This window comes from Pleurodeles waltl, chromosome 1_1, assembly GCF_031143425.1.
Source record: "Pleurodeles waltl isolate 20211129_DDA chromosome 1_1, aPleWal1.hap1.20221129, whole genome shotgun sequence".
NCBI classification, from domain to species: domain Eukaryota; kingdom Metazoa; phylum Chordata; class Amphibia; order Caudata; family Salamandridae; genus Pleurodeles; species Pleurodeles waltl.
In genome coordinates, this window is record NC_090436.1 from 307,991,101 (window position 1) to 308,011,342 (window position 20,242).

General features: G+C 46.6%; 1 protein-coding gene across 1 annotated transcript in view; it reads left to right on the forward strand.

The window, feature by feature from the left end:
- IL31RA (interleukin 31 receptor A) overlaps nucleotides 1-20,242 on the forward strand; it is a 1,545,596-nt gene that overhangs the window by 920,373 nt on the left and 604,981 nt on the right. The window contains exon 8 of the mRNA XM_069222232.1: nucleotides 13,454-13,622. Within this exon, the coding sequence (XP_069078333.1) occupies nucleotides 13,454-13,622 (169 nt within the window). The remainder of the gene's footprint in view (nucleotides 1-13,453; nucleotides 13,623-20,242) is intronic.

Here is a 20,242-nt window from a genome sequence, read left to right on the forward strand (position 1 = left end):
TGACATGCCAAACTTGGTAATGGCAATCAAGAACAGTCTTAAAATTAAGAAACTGCAAAGAACAGCTGTGCATAGGTGTAGCTACACATTGTCTCAAAGAGGTAAATCCATAAAAAGGGTGAGCAACAAGTTAAGTTCAAACTGAAGCATAGCAAATGGAGAAGGCAAGAAAAAATATGTCTATTCTTTCAGAAAGGTCATAAATATAGGACCCTTGTATCTGGCTGCTGCTATACTCTCCAACTAGTTAAACATGAAGCTTATGCTTGGGTGTCTATAGTTGCTTATGTAATAAAATGATGACTATGTTTATTGGATATTAGTACAAATGGTATGTAACTTGACTTGTGGATATGTATCAGTCATCTGAATGTGGAATATACCGTTTTCCTTGATTCAAAAACTTGTGCTGCATATGGCTGATTTCAGCAAAATGATGAGGAGAGTTTGTATTACAACTGACTTTTAGTCCCCAGCGACTTATGATTTCTGTGTTGACTTCAATAATACTGGTATGACCGTGTCAGGAAAGATGTGATTATACTGTCTTTTTTGTTTGCCTGATACTTAGTTGTAATATCAGAACAGTTACGTCAATTAAAAACACTAAAGAAACTTTTGCAAGGATTGCTGGTCTGGTAAACAAAGAAAAGTGAGAGGGCAGACAAATAGCCTTTAGCAGTGTCCACATCAAAACCATTGAACCAAGGAAAGTGCAAAGAGCAATATATCAGATAGGAACGCCCTTAGAAGAGTCAACGTCTGCCTTGGTGCACCAAGAGACAAAACAGGACTAGTGCCTAGAATTAAATGATTTGATAGAGGGGCAATAGGCTGACAAAATCCCATTCACCATGCCAACGTACAGATCACAGGAACAATCTCCAGGTATGAAGGTGAAGTTCTGGAGTTGCGGATGCAGAGATTCCCCCTTTCACTACCAGAGGAGAGCGCAGGGGCAGGCAGAGCAGATTTGACTTTCACATCCTTCACGGTCAGTGGAATGCGATTATGATTATCTGTGCATGACCCTGATACAGCTTCCTCAGAACCCAAGGAAGTAGAGGAATGGGAAAAAATATGTCTCAGATGGAAAGCATCTCCCTGGAAACCCTACAGTAGGAACTACAGTGCACAGATCTGTGGGCTTTAAGTGTTATTGTACGTGACAAAGAAATCACCAGAGGACTAAAATATCTCTGGGTAGCAACATCCCTCATGATCTCAAGATGACACCAACTGAGGTCGTCAGCTTGCATGTTCAGGAAACCCAAAAGGTGGTTGACCACCAGCCAGATATTGTGAGTCAGAGTGCTAGTCTATGGCTTCAGAGCTTCCAGACACAGGAGGCGCAGGCCTATGCTATTCTTCATGTTAGTATACCACATCCATCAGGATATGGAACAGTTGAGTGTAGATCCAAGCCAGGAATACCTGTGGAGGGCCTAGCAAACAGGACAAAGGTCAACCAAACTGATGTGCACCCTCTTCTGTGAAAGAAACCACAAGCCTCTGATAACCAGTGCATTGAGATGATTGCCCTAACCAGGTGAAGAGGCATCTGTAACTACTGTGTCCACCACCAGAAGACAGTAAGCTTTCCTGCATGTGAGATGAGTTGACAGCAGCCACCATTGAAAGTCTCAAGTTATGTCTGGGGAAATCGGAATGCAATCTGTCTGGACCTCTAATGCTGGAACCTATGAAAACAAACGTACCACTGGAGGGCATGCATGTGGACACAGGGCACCAGAAGAATGCAAAAGGTAAGTGTAGGAGGCTGGCCTGGTTTGTAGTGAGTACCAAGGGGTACTTACACTCTGTACCAGGTCCAGTTATCCCTTATTAGTGTAGAAGAGGTGTTTCTAGCAGCTTAGGCTGATAGAAAAGGTAGCTTAGCAGAGCAGCTTAGGCTGAACTAGGAGACATGCAAAGCTCCCACTATACCACTGGTGTCATATGCACAATATCATAAGAAAACACAATACACAGATATACTAAAAATAAAGGTACTTTATTTTTATGACAATATGCCAAAAGTATCTCAGTGAGTACCCTCAGTATGAGGATAGCAAATATACACAAGATATATGTACACAATACCAAAAATATGCAGTAATAGCAAAAGGAAGTAATGCAAGCAATGTACAGTCACAATAGATTGCAATGAGAGCACATAGGTATAGGGGCAACACAAACCATATACTCCAAAAGTGGAATGCAAACCACAAATGGACCCCAAACCTATGTGAGCTTGTAGAGGGTCGCTGGGACTGTAAGAAAACAGTGTGGGTTAGAAAAGTAGCCCACCCCAAGACCCTGAAAAGTAGGTGTAAAATGCACCTATGTTCCCCAGAGAGCACAGAAGTCGTGATAGGGGAATTCAGCAAGGAAGACCAACACCAGCAATGCAACAACGGTGGATTTCCAGACGAGAGTATCTGTGGAACAAGGGGACCAAGTCCAAGAGTCGCGACAAAGTCGAGATTGGGTAGATGCCCAGGAAATGCCAACTGTGGATGCAAAGAAGCTGCCACCAGATGGTAGAAGCTGTGGATTCTGCAAGAACGAAGAGGACTAGGAACTTCCCCTTTGGAGGATGGATGTCCCACGTCGTGAAGAAGCTTGCAGAGGTGTTCCCACGCAGAAAGACCGCAAACAAGCCTTGCTAGCTGCAAGGGTTGCAGTTAGGGTTTTTGGATGCTGCTGTGGCCCAGAAGAGACCAGGATGTCGCCAATTGCGTGAGGAGACAGAGGGGGCGCCCAGCAAGATAGGGAGCCCTTGCAGAAGCAGGCAGCACCCGCAGAAGTGCCAGAACAGGTACTATGAAGAAGAGTGAACCAGAGCTCACCCGAAGTCACAAAAGGAGGTCCCACGACGCCGGAGGACAACTCAGGAGGTTGGGCACTGCAGGTTAGAGTGTCGGGGACCCAGGCTTGGCTGTGCACAAAGGAAATCCTGGAAGAGTGCACAGGAGCCGGAGCAGCTGCAAATCACGCGGTACCCAGCAATGCAGTCTAGCGTGGGGAGGCAAGGACTTATCTCCACCAAACGTGGACTGAAGAGTCACTGGACTGTGGGAGTCACTTGGACAGAGTTGCTGAGTTCCAGGGACCACGCTCGTCATGCTGAGAGGGGACCCAGAGGACCGGTGATGCAGTTCTTTTGGTGCCTGCGGTTGCAGGGGGAGGATTCCATCGTCCCACAGGAGATTTCTTTGGAGCTTCTAGTGCAGAGAGGAGGCAGGCTATCCCCACAGCATGCACCACCAGGAAAACAGTCGGGAAGGCGGCAGGATCAGCGATACAAGGTTGCAGTAGTCGTCTTTGCTACTTTGTTGTGGTTTTGCAGGCTTCCTGAGCAGTCAGCGGTCGATTCCTTGGCAGAAGGTGAAGAGAGAGATGGAGAGGAACTCTGATGAGCTCTTGCATTCGTTATCTAAAGAATTCCCCAAAGCAGAGACCCTAAATAGCCAGAAAAGGAGGTTTGGCTACTTAGGAAGGAGGATAGGCTAGCAACACAGGTAAGAGCCTATCAGGAGGAGTCTCTGACGTCACCTGCTGGCGCTGGCCACTCAGAGCAGTCCAGTGTGAAAGCAGCACCTCTGTTTCCAAGATGGCAGAGGTCTGGAGCACAATGGAGGAGCTCTGGGCACCTCCCAGGGGAGGTGCAGGTCAGGGGAGTGGTCACTCCCCTTTCCTTTGTCCAGTTTCGCGCCAGAGCAGGGCTGGGGGATCCCTGAACCGGTGCAGACTGGCTTATGCAGAGATGGGCACCATCTGTGCCCATCAAAGCATTTCCAGAGGCTGGGGGAGGCTACTCCTCCCCAGCCCTGACACCTTTTTCCAAAGGGAGAGGGTGTAACACCCTCTCTCTGAGGAAGTCCTTTGTTCTGCCCTCCTGGGCCAAGCCTGGCTGGACCCCAGGAGGGCAGAAACCTGTCTGAGAGGTTGGCAGCAGCAGCAGCTGCAGTGAAACCCCAGGAAAGGTAGTTTGGCAGTACCCGGGTCTGTGCTAGAGACTCGGGGGATCATGGAATTGTCTCCCCAATGCCAGAATGGCATTGGGGGGACAATTCCATGATCTTAGACATGTTACATGGCCATGTTCGGAGTTACCATTGTGACGCCATACATATACCTATGTATAGTGCACGCGTGTAATGGTGTCCCCGCACTCACACAGTCCGGGGAATTTGCCCTGAACGATGTGGGGGCACCTTGGCTAGTGCCAGGGTGCCCATACACTAAGTAACTTAGCACCCAACCTTTACCAGGTAAAGATTAGACATATAGGTGACTTATAAGTTACTTAAGTGCAGTGGTAAATGGCTGTGAAATAACGTGGACGTTATTTCACTCAGGCTGCAGTGGCAGGCCTGTGTAAGAATTGTCAGAGCTCCCTATGGGTGGCAAAAGAAATGCTGCAGCCCATAGGGATCTCCTGGAACCCCAATACCCTGGGTACCTCAGTACCATATACTAGGGAATTATAAGGGGTGTTCCAGTATGTCAATGTGAATTGGTGAAATTGGTCACTAGCCTGTTATTGACAATTTGGAAAGCAAAGAGAGAGCATAACCACTGAGGTTCTGGTTAGCAGAGCCTCAGTGAGACAGTTAGTCATCACACAGGGAATACATACAGGGCACACCTATGAGCACTGGGGCCCTGGCTGGCAGGGTCCCAGTGACACATACAACTAAAACAACATATATACAGTGAAATATGGGGGTAACATGCCAGGCAAGATGGTACTTTCCTACAGTAATTAGGTGAAGAGACGGAGGGCTATCAGGGTTGGAAGCAGAGCTTCTCTGTGAAAAATCAGGATTTTAGCCTACACGTCTGAATTTACTGGAAAGGAGGGAAGAGCTTCTGGAAAAGAGTGTTACATTCCTTCTGATAAACAGAAGGTGCTGGGAAGGATAGAGGTGGGACCTGGAGAGGTGGGTTGAAAATCCTAAGGTAAAAGCAGGGAGATTGTGGGCTGCAAGTGGTCAAACACTAGCTGTGATGATCCCACCTTCAGCAGCCAGTCACCAAGGTAAAGGAATACAGAGAACTCCGACCTGCCAAAGATATGCTGTGACCACCAACCTCACCTTGTGAAGACTCAATGGGATGATTTTAGCCTAGAGAGCAGGACCATGAACTGAAAATGGGTGGAGTCCTCCATGAAACACAGGCCCCTCTGGATAGAGGATCAGAACATAATATTACACATCCTGAGGGACACCATCAAGTCTTTGACTTTCAGAGAGAGAAATACCTGTGTAAGGGAAAGCATCTTGAACTGCTCATTTCGGCCCTCGTCATATATAATAAACTTGAGACACACTAAGGCCCAAATTTACTAACATTTGACGTAGAGCAATGCAGCAATACAACTTGCTGTGGTATGTGAAATGGAGAGTGATGATTGTGCCATATTTACTATTAGTTATAGGAGGATTGTTATTGTGCAGGAAAGGACACCTTCCTGCACAAAAACTATCCTCAGAGGTATTTTCCTATTTCTATGTGTGCTCCTGAATGCAGAAGAACTAACGAGGAGAAATAAACATATTTCTCCTCATTGCGCCTCTGTTGTGATGGCGTAGAATTCTGAAGCATTCCCAGGTTTACTACCCTTAGTAAATCTGGGAATGTGCCAAAATACACGGATGGATGCATAGGGATTCCTACACTCAACAATGAACACCTTCAAAATGCAGAGTAATGCATGACTGTTCGCTGCCTTGTTTCATTTTGGATTTACTAAGCCATACAAAGCCATGGAAGGTGGCTTTGCGTATCTTAGTAAATATCACTTAAGCCCTTGTGTTGCCTTGTGTCGTCATGTGTGACACAGTGGCAATGCAAGGGCTTAGTACATCTGGACCTAACTATCTAGAGTGTGTATGTGCAAGGTTTAAGGGCCAGAGAACTAATGTTGAACAGTAATGATAACTCTCAGATTGTGCAAGCTCGCCATATTATTTTAACAAACAGATTCACATTAGTTGTGCTAACAAAACTAAAAGAAACAGAGAGGAAAGTTCTATTCTGTTGTTCAATGATGCTTGGATCCGGCTGTGCTTTGAACAAATTTGAAAGGAAGAAGGAAGCAAAGTTTGACTGAAGAATTGTTTGTTCTGTACAGGGCATACATGAAAAACTACACAGCAGCTCCCATTTCCCTCTCCATAGAGAATTATTTGAGATATATATGTGTAAGATCTTAGGAGGGACAGGCCCAAAAACTGATTGCATGAACAGAGATGCCAGAGCGCCAATGTTTGATTGAAAGTCCAACAGCTTTCTTAGATATGCAAGGATAACTACAAGAGTTGGCATAATTAGTGAAGGAAATGACTAATATTACAGCCTATTAAATAGCCATTAGGTTAGTAACACATATATACATAAATGTTAGGCAGGGATTAGACTACTTTATTACAAATAGTAGGGCTGTGTGATGTAAAAGGCTTTGGGTTTTTCTCATGTTTAACTTGTTCTATATAATGATTGCTGAAGTTACCATAATTGCCATTATCCTGATTCATAAGGCTTATGTACAAACTGTACATAAGTGACCTTTTATTGTGACATACCAACAACTGTGTGTTTCTACTATTTCCGGCTTCTAATGGGAGGGTCCAGGCAAATACAAATAACTCCTGTGAATAAAATTTCTCTGCCAGGGTTGTCTGGCTCATAATACTCTGAAACTGGATAACCTTAACTCGTCATAGGGAAGAGTGAGAAACACCTGTCTGTTCTCATTTTCTCTGAAGGGGTGTGATATACATTAATCCTTCGGGGTAAGGTGATCTACCCAAGTGTGATCTCCTCCCTCCCCCCCGCAACTCCCAAATGGCGAGGTTCATGACACAGCAAGATGGTCACAGAGGTCAATAGCTTCAATGGACCAGTGCAGAATACAAGTGATCCTTGCTAAGCATGCTGCCCAACCACGTCATTATTTATGGTATCAATTGCTCACACAATATAGAACAGCAAGGAGACAACAACCTGTCATTTTCACAGTTGGAGTGGTGATTTGTGTTGACTGACCGGGAAAGCGTGAATGGCACTGGTGGTTGTTTAGATGGAAATGGTAGGCAAATAGGGGAACAGCATACCCTGAAGTACATAGAAGAGTCTGACTGGAGAGAGCAGGAAGTTACAGAGGACTGGCAGATAGAAGGCAGAAATCCAAATCCGAGATCCCTAGGGTTGCACTGAAATCTTCAGTGGCGCCAGGGTGAGATGGAGCAGGCCAAAGACTGATGGAAGGGTGGAGAACTATCTCCCTCGCTGCTGGCTGTGAGACAAAGAGAACACTACAATCTTGGTGACTAATAACACTCTATTAAAAGACACCCCACTAACCATCAAAATGCAATTGCTTTTGATTGTTTTAATCCCTACACCTAATTTAATCAATACAAAATACATCTTTACAAACAAAAGGATGGACCCCAGGCACCAAGGCCATCAGTCAGTGCGGGTGCCCTAGGTGGGGCACAGCTGGGAACTCTCTAAAACCAACAGGAACTGAAACAAACATTGTCAAAGCCAATAGGTCTCGCCTTTGCAAGCACTATTGGCTCTTGCATATTTTGTTTTAGCCATGTTGTGAACCAGCGTGGCTGCTGTTCAGCATAGCTAAAAGTTAGTGGCTTAGAGGAGAGTGGTGTGGAGTGTCATAGAGTAGAATGGCAAAGTGTGGAGTAGAGTGTTGCAGAGTGGAGTGGTAGAGAGTATCCTGTAATGGGGTGTCTTAGTGTGGAGTCCCATAGAGTGGCATACACTGGAGTGGCATAGAATAGAGTGGACTGGTGTAGTCATCGGCGTAGAGTGTTGCAGAGTATAGTGGCGTATATTTCAGTGGCATTGAGTGCAGTGACACTGAGTGTAGGGGCATTGAATCGGCAGCATACAATGCAGTGTTGTAGAATGCAGTGCCATAGATTAGAGTGGTGCATAGTAGAGTGCATTGGTGCAGAATGCAGTGGTGCAGAGAGCAGTGGAGCAGAGAAGAGTAGCAGAGTAGAGTAGCGCAGAGTGCAGTGGCTTATAGTGGAGTGATGCAGAGGGCAGTGGTGCAGAGTAGAATTGAGTGGCATAGAGTACAGTGGTGTAGAGGTCAGGGTAGAGTTGAGTGGCATAGAGTGTAGTGGCGTAGAGTGGTGCATAGTAAAGTAGCATAGAGTAATGCATAGTAGAGTAGCATAGAGTGGTGCAGTAGAGCATAGTGCCATAGAGTGCAGTGGCATAGAGTGCAGTAGCAGAGAGTGGAGTAGTGCAGGGTAGAGTGGCATAGCGTTCAGTGGCAGAGAGTGCAGTCTTGCAGAGTAGAGTCTCAGAGTGCAGTGGTGTAGAGTGGAGTAGAGTGGCATAAAGAGCAGTGGCATAGAGGACAGTGACGCAGAGTAGAGTTCAGTGGCATGGAGTGCAGTGACTGAGTGCACTTGTGTAGAGTGCATTGGCGTAGAGTGCAGTGGTTAAGAGTGGAGTGGCGCAGGTGTGGAGTAGAGTAGATTGCTTAGGAGCAGAGTGAAGTGGCCTAGAGTGGAGTGGCGCAGAGTAGAGTGTAGTTGTGTAGAATGGCATACAGTGTAATGGTGCAGAGTAAAGTAGTGTAGAGTGCAGTGGCAAAGTGCAGTGGTACAGAAAAGATTAGCGTGGCGTACAGTGGATTGGCGTATAGTGCAGGTGCATAGAGTTGAGTATTATAGAGTAAAATGTATTTTCATAGAGTGTTTTGGCATATAGTGCAGTGGTGTAGATGCAGAGTTGCAGAGTAGCATTGAGTACAGTGGGTAGAATGGAGCTATGCAGAGTAGATTGATGTGGCCTAGACTGGAGTGGTTTGGAGTGCAATGGGGGAAGAGTGCAGTTGTTTAGTGTAGAGTGGCGAAGAGTGCACTAGCATAGAGTAGAGTGATACAAGGCAGAGTAGAGAGGTTTAGAGTGCAGTGGTATAGAGTGGAATGGTGCAGAGTGCAGTGGAGTGGTGTAAAGTGTAGTGGTGCAGAGTAGAGTGCAGTGGTGTGGAGTGGTACAGAGTCAAATCGAGTGGTGTACTGTGGAGTAATCATGGTGTGGTAGTACGCTGCCATTTGAGTGCAGTGGTGTAGAGTACAGAGTAGAGTTGACATATTTTCAATTGAAATGACCATTACCTTTGCACAGGCATACCATTTTACTAATAAAACTATACAGTGCACAGACGAACATGTGTGGAAATTGCATCACCTAGTGTAATGATTTGTTTGATCATATTAAAGTACTTGTTTCCAACACAATTCAGAAATAACAAACAATATGCCACATTTATGTTCCTAATTCTTGCAGTAAGGTAGCCTCTTTTCTATCATTGTTACCCCCACTTTTGGCCTGTTTGTGAGTATATGTCAGGGTGTTTTTACTGTCTCTCTGGGATCCTGCTAGCCAGGACCCCAGTGCTCAAAGTGAAAACCCTAGTTGTCAGTGTGTTTTATATGTCTCACTGGGACACTGCTAGCCAGGACCCCAGTGCTCATAGTTTGTGGCCAGTATGTGTTCCCTGTGTGGTGCCTAACTGTGTCACTGAGGCTCTGCTAACCAGAACCTCAGTGCTTATGCTCTCTCTGCCTTTAAAATTGTCACTGCAGGCTAGTGACCATTTTTACCAATTCTGATTGGCACACTGGAACCCCCTTATAATTCCCTAGTACATGGTACCTAGGTACCAAGGGTATTGGGGTTCCAGGAGATCCTTATGGGCTGCAGCATTTCTTGTGCCACCCATAGGGAGCTCAGACAATTCTCACACATCCATGTTATTTAACAGCCATTTTACACTGCACTTAAGTAACTTATAAGTCACCTATATGTCTAACCCTCACATAGTGAAGGTTAGGTGCAAAGTTACTAAGTGTGAGGGCACCCTGGCACTAGCCAAGGTGCCCCCACATAGTTCAGGGCAATTTCCCAGGACTTTGTGAGTGCGGGACACCATTACACGCGTGCACTTCATATAGGTCAATACCTATATGTAGCTTCACAATGGTAACTCCGAATATGGCCATGTAACATGTCTAGGATCATGGAATTGTCCCCCATGCCAAATCTGGTATTGGGGTGCCAATCCCATGCATCCCCAGGGCTCCAGCATGGACCCCGGGTACTGCCAAACCAGCTCTCTGGGGTTTACACTGCAGCTACCCCTGCTGCCAACCCACAGACAGGCTTCTGCCCTCCTAGGGTCTGTGCAGCTCAATCCCAGGAAGGCAGAACAAAGAATTTCCTCTGAGAGAGGGTGTTACACCCTCTCCCTTTGGTAATAGGTGTTAAGGGCTGGTGAGGAGTAGCCTCCCCCAGCCTCTGGAAATGCTTTGAAGGGCACAGATGGTGCCCTCTTTGCATAGGCCAGTCTACACTAGTTCAGGGATCCTCCTGCCCCTGCTCTGGGGCGAAACTGGACAAAGGAAAGGGGAGTGACCACTCCCCTGTCCATCACCACCCCGGGGGTGGTGGCCAGAGTTCCTCCAGTGTGTCCCAGACTTCTGCCACCTTGAATCCAGAGGTGTGAGGGCACAATGGAGGCCTCTGAGTGGCCAGTGCCAGCAGGTGACGTCAGAGACCCCTCCTGATAGGTGCTTACCTGACTAGGTGGCCAATCCTCCTCTGAGGGCAATTTAGGGTCTCTCCTGTGGGCTTCTCTTCAGATAACGAATGCAAGAGCTCACCAGAGTTCCTCTGCATCTCCCTCTTCGATTTCTGCCAAGGATCGACCTCTGACTGCTCCAGGACGCCTGCAAAACTGCAACAAAGTAGCAAGAAGACTACCAGCGACATTGTAGCACCTAATCCTGCTGGCTTTCTCGACTGTTTCCTGGTGGTGCATGCTCTGGGGGCTGTCTGCCTTCACCCTGCACTGGAAGCCAAGAAGAAATCTCCAGTGGGTCGACGGAATCTTCCCCCTCAAATGCAGGCACCAAACCTCTGCTTCACCGGTCCTCTGGGTCCCCTCTCATCGTGACGAGCGTGGTCCCTGGAACACAAGAGCTGGATCCAAGTGACCTTGACAGTCCAGTGGTCCATCTGTCCAAATTTAGTGGAGGTAAGTCCTTGCCTCCCCACGCCAGACAGTAATCCTGTGTACTGCATGAACTGCAGCTGCTAGGGCTTCTGTGCACTTTTGCAAGGAATCCTTCATGCACAGCACAGCCCAGGTCCCCAGCACTCCATCCTGCATTTCTCAACTCGCTGAGTTGACCACCGGCTTCATGGGACCCTCCTTTGTAGTGTTGAGACGACCGCTGTGCTCAGTTTTCTTGAACCCATGTTCAAGTTTTTCTGCGAGTGCTACCTGCTTCTGCATGGGCTCTCTGTATTGCTGAGCTCTGTCTCCTCCTCCAAGGGGCGACCTCCTGGTCCTTCCTGGGCCCGGGCAGCACCCATTTTCTTCAACCACAACCTTTGCAGCTAGCAAGGCTTGTTTGGGGTCTTTCTGCGTGGAAACATCCCTGCATCCTCCAGCACGCCGTGTGACATCTTCTGTGCAAAGGAGAAGTTCCTGGCATCTTCCTTTGTTGCAGAATCTTCAGCTTCTTGCACCTGGAGGCAGTCATTTTGCATCTTCATCTGGGGTTTAGTGAGCTCCTGCCCCCCTGGACACTTTTGTGACTCTTGGACTTGGTCCCCTTCCTTTACAGGTCCTCAAGTCCAGGAATCCATCTTCAGTGCTTTGCAGTCTGTTGTGGTCTTTGCAGAATCTCCTATCACAACATTAGTGTGTTTCTGGGGAAGTAGGGTAAATTTACTCCTACTTTTCAGGGTCTTGGAGTGGGGTATCTTGGACACCCTTAGTGTTTTCTTACACTCCCAGCGACCCTCTACACACTGCACTAGGCCTGGGGTCCCTAAGTGGTTCGCATTCCACTTTCTTAGTATATGGTTTGTGTTGTCCCCAGGCCTATTGCATCCTATTGTATTCTACAGTGTTTGCACTACTTTTCTAACTGTTTACTTACCTGATTTTTGTTTGTATGTATATTTTGTGTATTTTACTTACCTCCTAAGGGAGTATATCCTCTGAGATATTTTTGGCACATTGTCACTAAAATAAAGTACCTTTATTTTTAGTAACACTGAGTATTGTGATTCTTATGACAGAGTGCTATATGATATAAGTTGAATAGTGGGAGCTTTGCATGTCTCCTAGTTCAGCTTAAGCTGTTCTGTCTTAGCTACCTCTATCAATCTAAGCTGCTATAACACTACTAATCTACTTATAAGGGATAATTGGACCTGGCACAAGGTGTAAGTACCATCAGGTACCCACTATAAACCAGGCCAGCCTCTTACAATTCTGATATAATCTGAAATACTTACACAATTTATTTAAACATTGTTTTTTACTAGAAAAAAACTATTTTCCTACCCCCAGTATCCAGCAAGATTGTCACATATATCCTCTCACTTTGAAGTCAGAGAAAGAAAGTTAAACATGCCCTTATAAGACAGCACCTGACATTTGACCTCCGTCTTTGAATGCACAACAAATGTGACAAGATAAGAACAAGATTTACAGGCCTGTTTACATAAAGGGAGCACAATACTGTAAATAAGGTTTTGGCCAGGTAAAGTACTAACTCAAGCTGGACAGCCTAACACAAATAAGGCCAGCAAATGGAAAGCAAGAACATGCAAGTTACAAACCACGGCTGGGCTGTTTGGTAGGCTGCGACCTGAAAAACGACATTGTGAGTGAATTTACACCACCCTTGTGGGCCCTACCTGATTAAAATAACCGAAGCTGATAAATATTTACATGTCAGAGACATACAAAATAGAACAATTTAATAGATACACTAGGCAGAAGGACTCACTCTTCGCCGATAACATATAGATGATACAAAACCATTGAAACACAGCTAACAAGAGACTGTTAGAGTCAATATCAGAGGAGAGGCCCTAGATACAGAATTCTAATGCGTAGCGGTGAACATAGGTAGGTATTCAAGTGTTTCTAAGTCAGTTAGTTGAACCCAAATATTTTGAGATGACATGGTCTAGATACTGTATTGAGACAGTCTAAGGAGTGTAGAGAGAAACTGTGGCAAGACTGATGCGTTGTTGGGGAATCTTGGTGGCAGCGTGGCACTTACGGCAAAGTAGTAAGCTATATCCAAATCATTTTCTATGTATTCGTTTCATAAAAACAATAAAAAAATATCTAATAAAGAAACGTGTCAAGATGATTTTTATGGAAAACTATAATTAAGATGTTTATAACTAAATCAACTCCTGTGAACATGCAGTAGGTGTTACAATTGACCAGCTTAGAGGCAATCATTTTATCTACATTAGAAGCATGAAAAACAAAACTCATAGCCTCCAGGTTACAGACAGACCACTGATCTGTCTTACCAGCTTCTAACCTCTTTGTCATTTTGAATGTTTTCTTTTTTTGTAGGTGGCTTCAAGTGAAGTTAACATGGGTATCGATGAACTCGGAATGTTTAACCTCAGTGGGCTGCATGATTACACAAAATATGCTGTTGCTGTGCGATGTATTTGTACTGAAGGCCAAATTCTTTGGAGTGACTGGAGTGCAGAGAAAATTGGAACAACTGAAGAGAAAGGTAACTAATAAATAACGTATAACTTGTATTCCTAAAGTTAGTTGAGTATTAATTCTAAACGTAATTATTTGTCACTAATAAGGATTATGTTGAACTGTGCAGTTGTTATTTCTATATTGATTGTTATCAGCTTTGTGTATGGCAATAATGTGTTTTATTTGTTATTTTTCCCACTTTAAACAACAATTTTGAAAACAAATCAACCCCAAGAAATATTCATCTACAGACCTCTGGGTTGTTTCCCCTTCTGTTGACATATTCACATACTTTTTTTTCCTTTAATATTGATGTCTACAGTCAGGAAACACGTGTGTGTGTGCTTGTGTGTGTATGTGTGCAGCAGGTATGCTGTTGGATTATTATAGACCACACCATACACCAGAGTTATCTATAAAGCAGTAGTGGGAGGAGACAACATTGGTCAAACGGGGATTGTTACTGTTACATCAGGAGTCATTACATTGCAGGTTTTGCATCAGGAAATATTACATGTAGGAAGCTGGCCTGGTTTGCAGTGGGTACCTAAGGTACTTTACACCTTATACCAGGTCCAGTTATCCCTTATTAGTGAAATGTAGTACTGTTCTAGCAGCTTAGGCTGATAGAGGTAGCTGTAGCAGAGCAGCTTAGGCTGAACTAAGAGACATGCAAAGCTCCTGCAATACCACTATAGTTACACAGTACTTATACACAAGACAATACTCAGTGTTACCAAAAATCTAGGGCCCATATTTATACTTTTTGACGCTAAACTGCGCTAACGCAGTTTAGCGTCAAAAAATTTAGCGCCGTCTAACGCCATTCGGAAGCGCCATGCGGGCGCCGTATTTATGGAATGGCGTTAGCCGGCGCTAGCAGACCGGCGCTGCCTGGTGTGCGTGGAAAAAAACCACGTAGACCAGGCAGCGCCGGCGTAGGGGGAAAATGGCGTTAGGGCGTCTTAAAATGGGGCAAGTCAGGTTGAGGCCAAAAAATCGCCTCAACCCGATTTGCGCCATTTTTTTCGACGCCCAGACGCCATTTAAATGACTCCTGTCTTAGTAAAGACAGGAGTCATGCCCCCTTGCCCAATGGCCATGCCCAGGGGACTTATGTCCCCTGGGCATGGTCATTGGGCATAGTGGCATGTAGGGGGGCACAAATAAGGCCCCCCTATGCCACCAAAAAAAATTAAAAAAAATAAATAATTATACTTACCTGAACTTACCTGAATGTCCCTGGGATGGGTCCCTCCATCCTTGGGTGTCCTCCTGGGGTGGGCAAGGGTGGCAGGGGGGGTCCCTGGGGGCATGGGAGGGCACCTGTGGGCTCATTTTGAGCCCACAGGCCCCTTAACGCCTACCCTGACCCAGGCGTTAAAAAGTGGCGCAAATGCGGGGTTTTTTGACCCGACCACTCCCGGGCGTGATTTTTGCCCGGGAGTATAAATACGACGCATTTGCGTCGCCGTCATTTTTTTAGACGGGAACGCCTTCCTTGCATCTCATTAACGCAAGGAAGGCGTTCACGCAAAAAAATGATGCTATTTGCCCATACTTTGGCGCTAGACGCGTCTAACGCCAAAGTATAAATATGGCGTTAGTTTTGCGCCGAATTTGCGTCGAAAAAAACGACGCTAATTCGGCGCAAACGGAGTATAAATACGGGCCTAGGGCCCATATTTATACTTTTTGACGCTAAACTGCGCTAACGCAGTTTAGCGTCAAAAAATTTAGCGCCGTCTAACGCCATTCGGAAGCGCCATGCGGGCGCCGTATTTATGGAATGGCGTTAGCCGGCGCTAGCAGACCGGCGCTGCCTGGTGTGCTTGAAAAAAACCACGTAGACCAGGCAGCGCCGGCGTAGGGGGAAAATGGCGTTAGGGCGTCTTAAAATGGGGCAAGTCAGGATGAGGCAAAAAAATCGCCTCAACCCGATTTGCGCCATTTTTTTCGACGCCCAGACGCCATTTAAATGACTCCTGTCTTAGTAAAGACAGGAGTCATGCCCCCTTGCCCAATGGCCATGCCCAGGGGACTTATGTCCCCTGGGCATGGTCATTGGGCATAGTGGCATGTAGGGGGGCACAAATAAGGCCCCCCTATGCCACCCAAAAAAATAAAAAAATAAAAATAATTATACTTACCTGAACTTACCTGAATGTCCCTGGGATGGGTCCCTCCATCCTTGGGTGTCCTCCTGGGGTGGGCAAGGGTGGCAGGGGGGGTCCCTGGGGGCATGGGAGGGCACCTGTGGGCTCATTTTGAGCCCACAGGCCCCTTAACGCCTACCCTGACCCAGGCGTTAAAAAGTGGCGCAAATGCGGGGTTTTTTGACCCGACCACTGCCGGGCGTGATTTTTGCCCGGGAGTATAAATACGACGCATTTGCGTCGCCGTCATTTTTTTAGACGGGAACGCCTTCCTTGCATCTCATTAACGCAAGGAAGGCGTTCACGCAAAAAAATGACGCTATTTGCCCATACTTTGGCGCTAGACGCGTCTAACGCCAAAGTATAAATATGGCGTTAGTTTTGCGCCGAATTTGCGTCGAAAAAAACGACGCTAATTCGGCGCAAACGGAGTATAAATACGGGCCTAGGTATTTTATTTGGGTGACACAAGGCCAAAAATATCTTAGAGGCAATACTCCTTCTGGAGGTAAGTATTATTCACAATATATACACTAGACACCAAACTAAGGTAAGTAATTAGACATAGGCTCTCTAGGGGTAGTGTGGATGAGCAGCCAAGGCCTAACTAGGAGACATGCAATGTAGTCACACAGTACTCACACACAAGAAAATACTCAGTATTACCACAATAAAGGTACTTTATTTTGATGCCACAAATGCCAAAAATACCATAGAGACTATACTCCCTTAGGAGGTGTGTAATAAACAAATTATATACACTAGTATGCAGAAATAGCTGTAAAAACAGTTAGAAAACAGTGCAAATAATGAAAATCACAATAGTTAGAAATGGGCCTAGGGGGAACACAAACAATATACTAAGAAGGTGGAATGCAATGTCGGTTTCCCACCTACGCGAGTGTAGTGTGTAAATGGGAGCTGGGAGTATTAGAAAACACCAAAGGTAAGTAACAGAACCCACCCCAGGGCCCAGGAAAGCAGGAGTAAATCACTGTAACTTTCCTAGAACACACAAGAACACGAGAAATAAATTTATACAAGAACCAGAAGAGACTGAATGACACCAGTGATGGATTCCTGGACCTGAAGACCTGTGGAAGAAGAAGACCAAGTCCAAAAAGCACTGAAGAGTCCGGGGAGAACAGGAGCCCCGCTAACCCGGATGAAGGTGCAAAAGAAGAACTACTGGTGAAGAACAACAGTCAGTACTGCACCCAAGAAGATGGATGCAGGTTCTTGGTTGGTGCAGATGATATCCCATGCTGGATGGATGATTTCAGTATGATTTGCGTTGGTGGATTCCGCCAACAAGCCTTGGCACACACAAAGCTCGTGGTTAGCGGAAAATGGCGCTGCCTGGGACCAGGAGAGACCTGGTGGACTCTACCCAGAAGGGGGAGTCAGAGAGAGACCTCAGCAACTCCGAGAGCCCTCAGAAGACCAGGCAGCACGCACAGGAGTCCCACAGCACTGGGACAAAAAAGGTGCAAAAGGAGGCCCACGCATCACTACACAAAGGGATCCCACGTCACCAGAGAACCACTCAGGAAGCTGTGCGTCACAGGATAGAGAGCTGGGGACCGGAGCTGCACAATGCACGAAGAACTTCGTGGACGGATGACAACAAGCCTTGGCAACTGCAAAACACACAGTGCACGGGGGTACTGTCTTGCGTGGGGAGGCAAGCTCTTACCTCCACCAAAGTTGGACACTTGGACATCAGGACCATTCGGACCACCTGTGTTGCTGGATCCATGCACTTCGTCGGGAGAGGGGACCCACGCCACCGGTCGTCGCTGCAGAGGGGTGCTTGCTGAATCAGGGGAGTGACTCCTTCAATCCAAGGGAGATTCCTTCGTTCTTCTGGTGCAGGATGAAGACAGGCAGTCCTCGGAGAATGCATGACCTGGAAACAGTTGCAGTTGCTGGCAGGAGCTGAAGATACAATGTTGCAGAAGTCGTCTTTGCTTCTTTGTTGCAGTTTGTAGAGTTCCTTGAGGGTCCAGATGTTGTTTCTTTGGAAAGAAGGTGAAGTAAAGGATGCAGAGGATTCCTGCTGGAATCTTGCATTCCGAATCTGAAGAACCACCCAAGAGAGAGACCCTAAATAGCCCTGAAAGGGGGATTGGTCAGCTACACAGGTAAGCACCTATCAGGGGAGGGCTCTGACGTCACCAGCTGGTACTGGCCACTCAGATGCTCCCAGAGTTCCCTGCCAATTTTTAATCCAAGATGGCAAAACCCAGGGACCCTCTGCAGGAGCTCTGACCACTACCCCTGGGGTGGTGATGGACAGTGGAGTGGTCACTCCCCTTTGCTTTGTCCAGTTTGTGCCAGAGCAGGGAATGGGTGTCCCTGACCCGGTGTGGACTGGATTATGCAAGGAGGGCACCATCTGTGCCTTTCACAGCATTTTTAGAGGCTTGGAGAGGCTATCCCTCCCAATCCTTTAACACCTATTTTCAAAGGGAGAGGGTATAACACCCCTCTCCCAAAGAAAAACCTTGTTTCTGCTTTCCAGCGCTTGAGCTGCTCAAGCTACATGAGGGCAGAAACCTGTCTGAGAGGTGGCAACAGCTGGGGCTGCCTGGAAAACCTCAGAAGGCTGGAATTGCAAAATAGAGGGTCCTCAAAGGAGCCCCCAGAGTGCATGGAATCATACAACCAATGCTTGCAAAAGCATTGTGGTATGATTCCAACATGGTTGATACCAAACATGCCTAAGTTCGGAGTTACCATTAGGTAGCTGGATATAGGTAGTGACCTATGTCCATTACATGCGTAAAATGGTGTCCCCGCACTCACGAAATCCGGGAAAATGGTCCTGGAGGTCGTGGGGGCACCTCTGCTAGTGCCCTCACATAAAGGTACTCTGCACCCTGCCGTCATGGCTGTAGGGCCTGCTATAGGGGTGACTTATAAGTGACCTGGTGCAGTGTAAATGGCAGTGAAGGGGTGAATACACCTTTTCATACAGTTTTCAACAACAGTCCTGTAGAAGCCTTTGCATGGGCTCCCCATGAGTGGCAAAAGAAACGCTGCAGCCCATAGGGATCCCCTGGAGCCCTAATGCCCTGGGTGTCAACATCAGGAAAGTGTGCGCTCTCCGGGCGACAAAAATGCACAAACCCAGTCTTTATGTAAGAGCATAATTCATGCATTGTGTTTATATGCAGCATGTTAACCTTTTGCATTGCAGAGTTTAACCTTGAAAAACACTAATAATGATGTTTGCAATAACTGTGAATTTACAAGGTATTCCTGCAGGCTTACTGAGTGTGTGAGGGTGTGGTCCCTTTCTAGGACCTTCTAGAAGCTTTCCCTGCAGCATGACTGGGTGTGGTTTGTGGGCCGGGCTTGACCCTATATAAGGGAGCCAGCCCAGCTCCACGTGCTCACTCTTCAGAGGTCCCGATGCAGAGCAGCAGCAACTTCCTGAGCTCCTGTTCCGGAGGCCTACCTTGATATTCCCGGCCTGCCTGTAGGAGGCTGGCCTGGCTTATAGTGGGTACCTTGTGGTACTTACACCCTGTGCCAGGTCCAGTTATCCCTTATTAGTAGAATAGAGGTGTTTCTAGCAGCTTAGGCTGATAGAAGGTAGCTATGGCAAAGCTTAGGCTGAACTAGAAGACATGCAAAGCTCCTACTATACCACTTATATCATATAGCACAATATCATAAGAAAACACAATACACAGAGTTACTAAAAATAAAGGTACTTTATTTTTATGACAATATGCCATAAGTATCTCAGTGAATACCCTCAGTTAGAAGGTAAGTAATATACACAAGTTAAATGTACACAAAACCAAAACAGGTAAGTAAGAGTAAAAAAAGTAATGCAAACAGTGTACAATTACAATAGGATGCAATAGGTGACCATATGTCTAGGGGCAACACAAACCATATACTCCAAAAGTGGAATGCGAATCATGAATGCACCCTAGACATATGGGAGCTTGTAGAGGGTTGCTGGGGCTGTAAGAAAACAGTCACGGTGTCCAAGATACCCCACCCCAAGACCCTGAAAAGTAGGAGTAAAGTACACCTTCTACCCCAAAAGGACATAATAGTCGTGATAGGGGGATTCTGCAAGAACCACAAACACCAGCAAAGCACTGAAGACGGATTCCTGGACCTGAGGACTTGCAAGGCAAGTGGACCAAGACCAAGAGTCGCGATAGTGTCCGGGGGGGCAGGAGCCCAGGAAACCCCAGATGAAGATGCAAGGAAGCTTCCTCTGGATGGAAGAAGCTTAGGATTCTGCAACAACGAAGAGAGCTAGGAACTTCTCTTTTGGATGGAAGATGTCCCACGACGTGCTGAAGGTTGCAGAAGTGTTCCCACGCAGAAATACCACAGACAAGCCTTGCTAGCTGCAAGGGTCGCGGAAGAGGTTTTTGGGTGCTGCTGGGGACCAGGAAGGACCAGGATATTGCCCCTTGGAGGAGGAGACAGAGGGGGCGCTCAGCAACTCAGAGAGCCC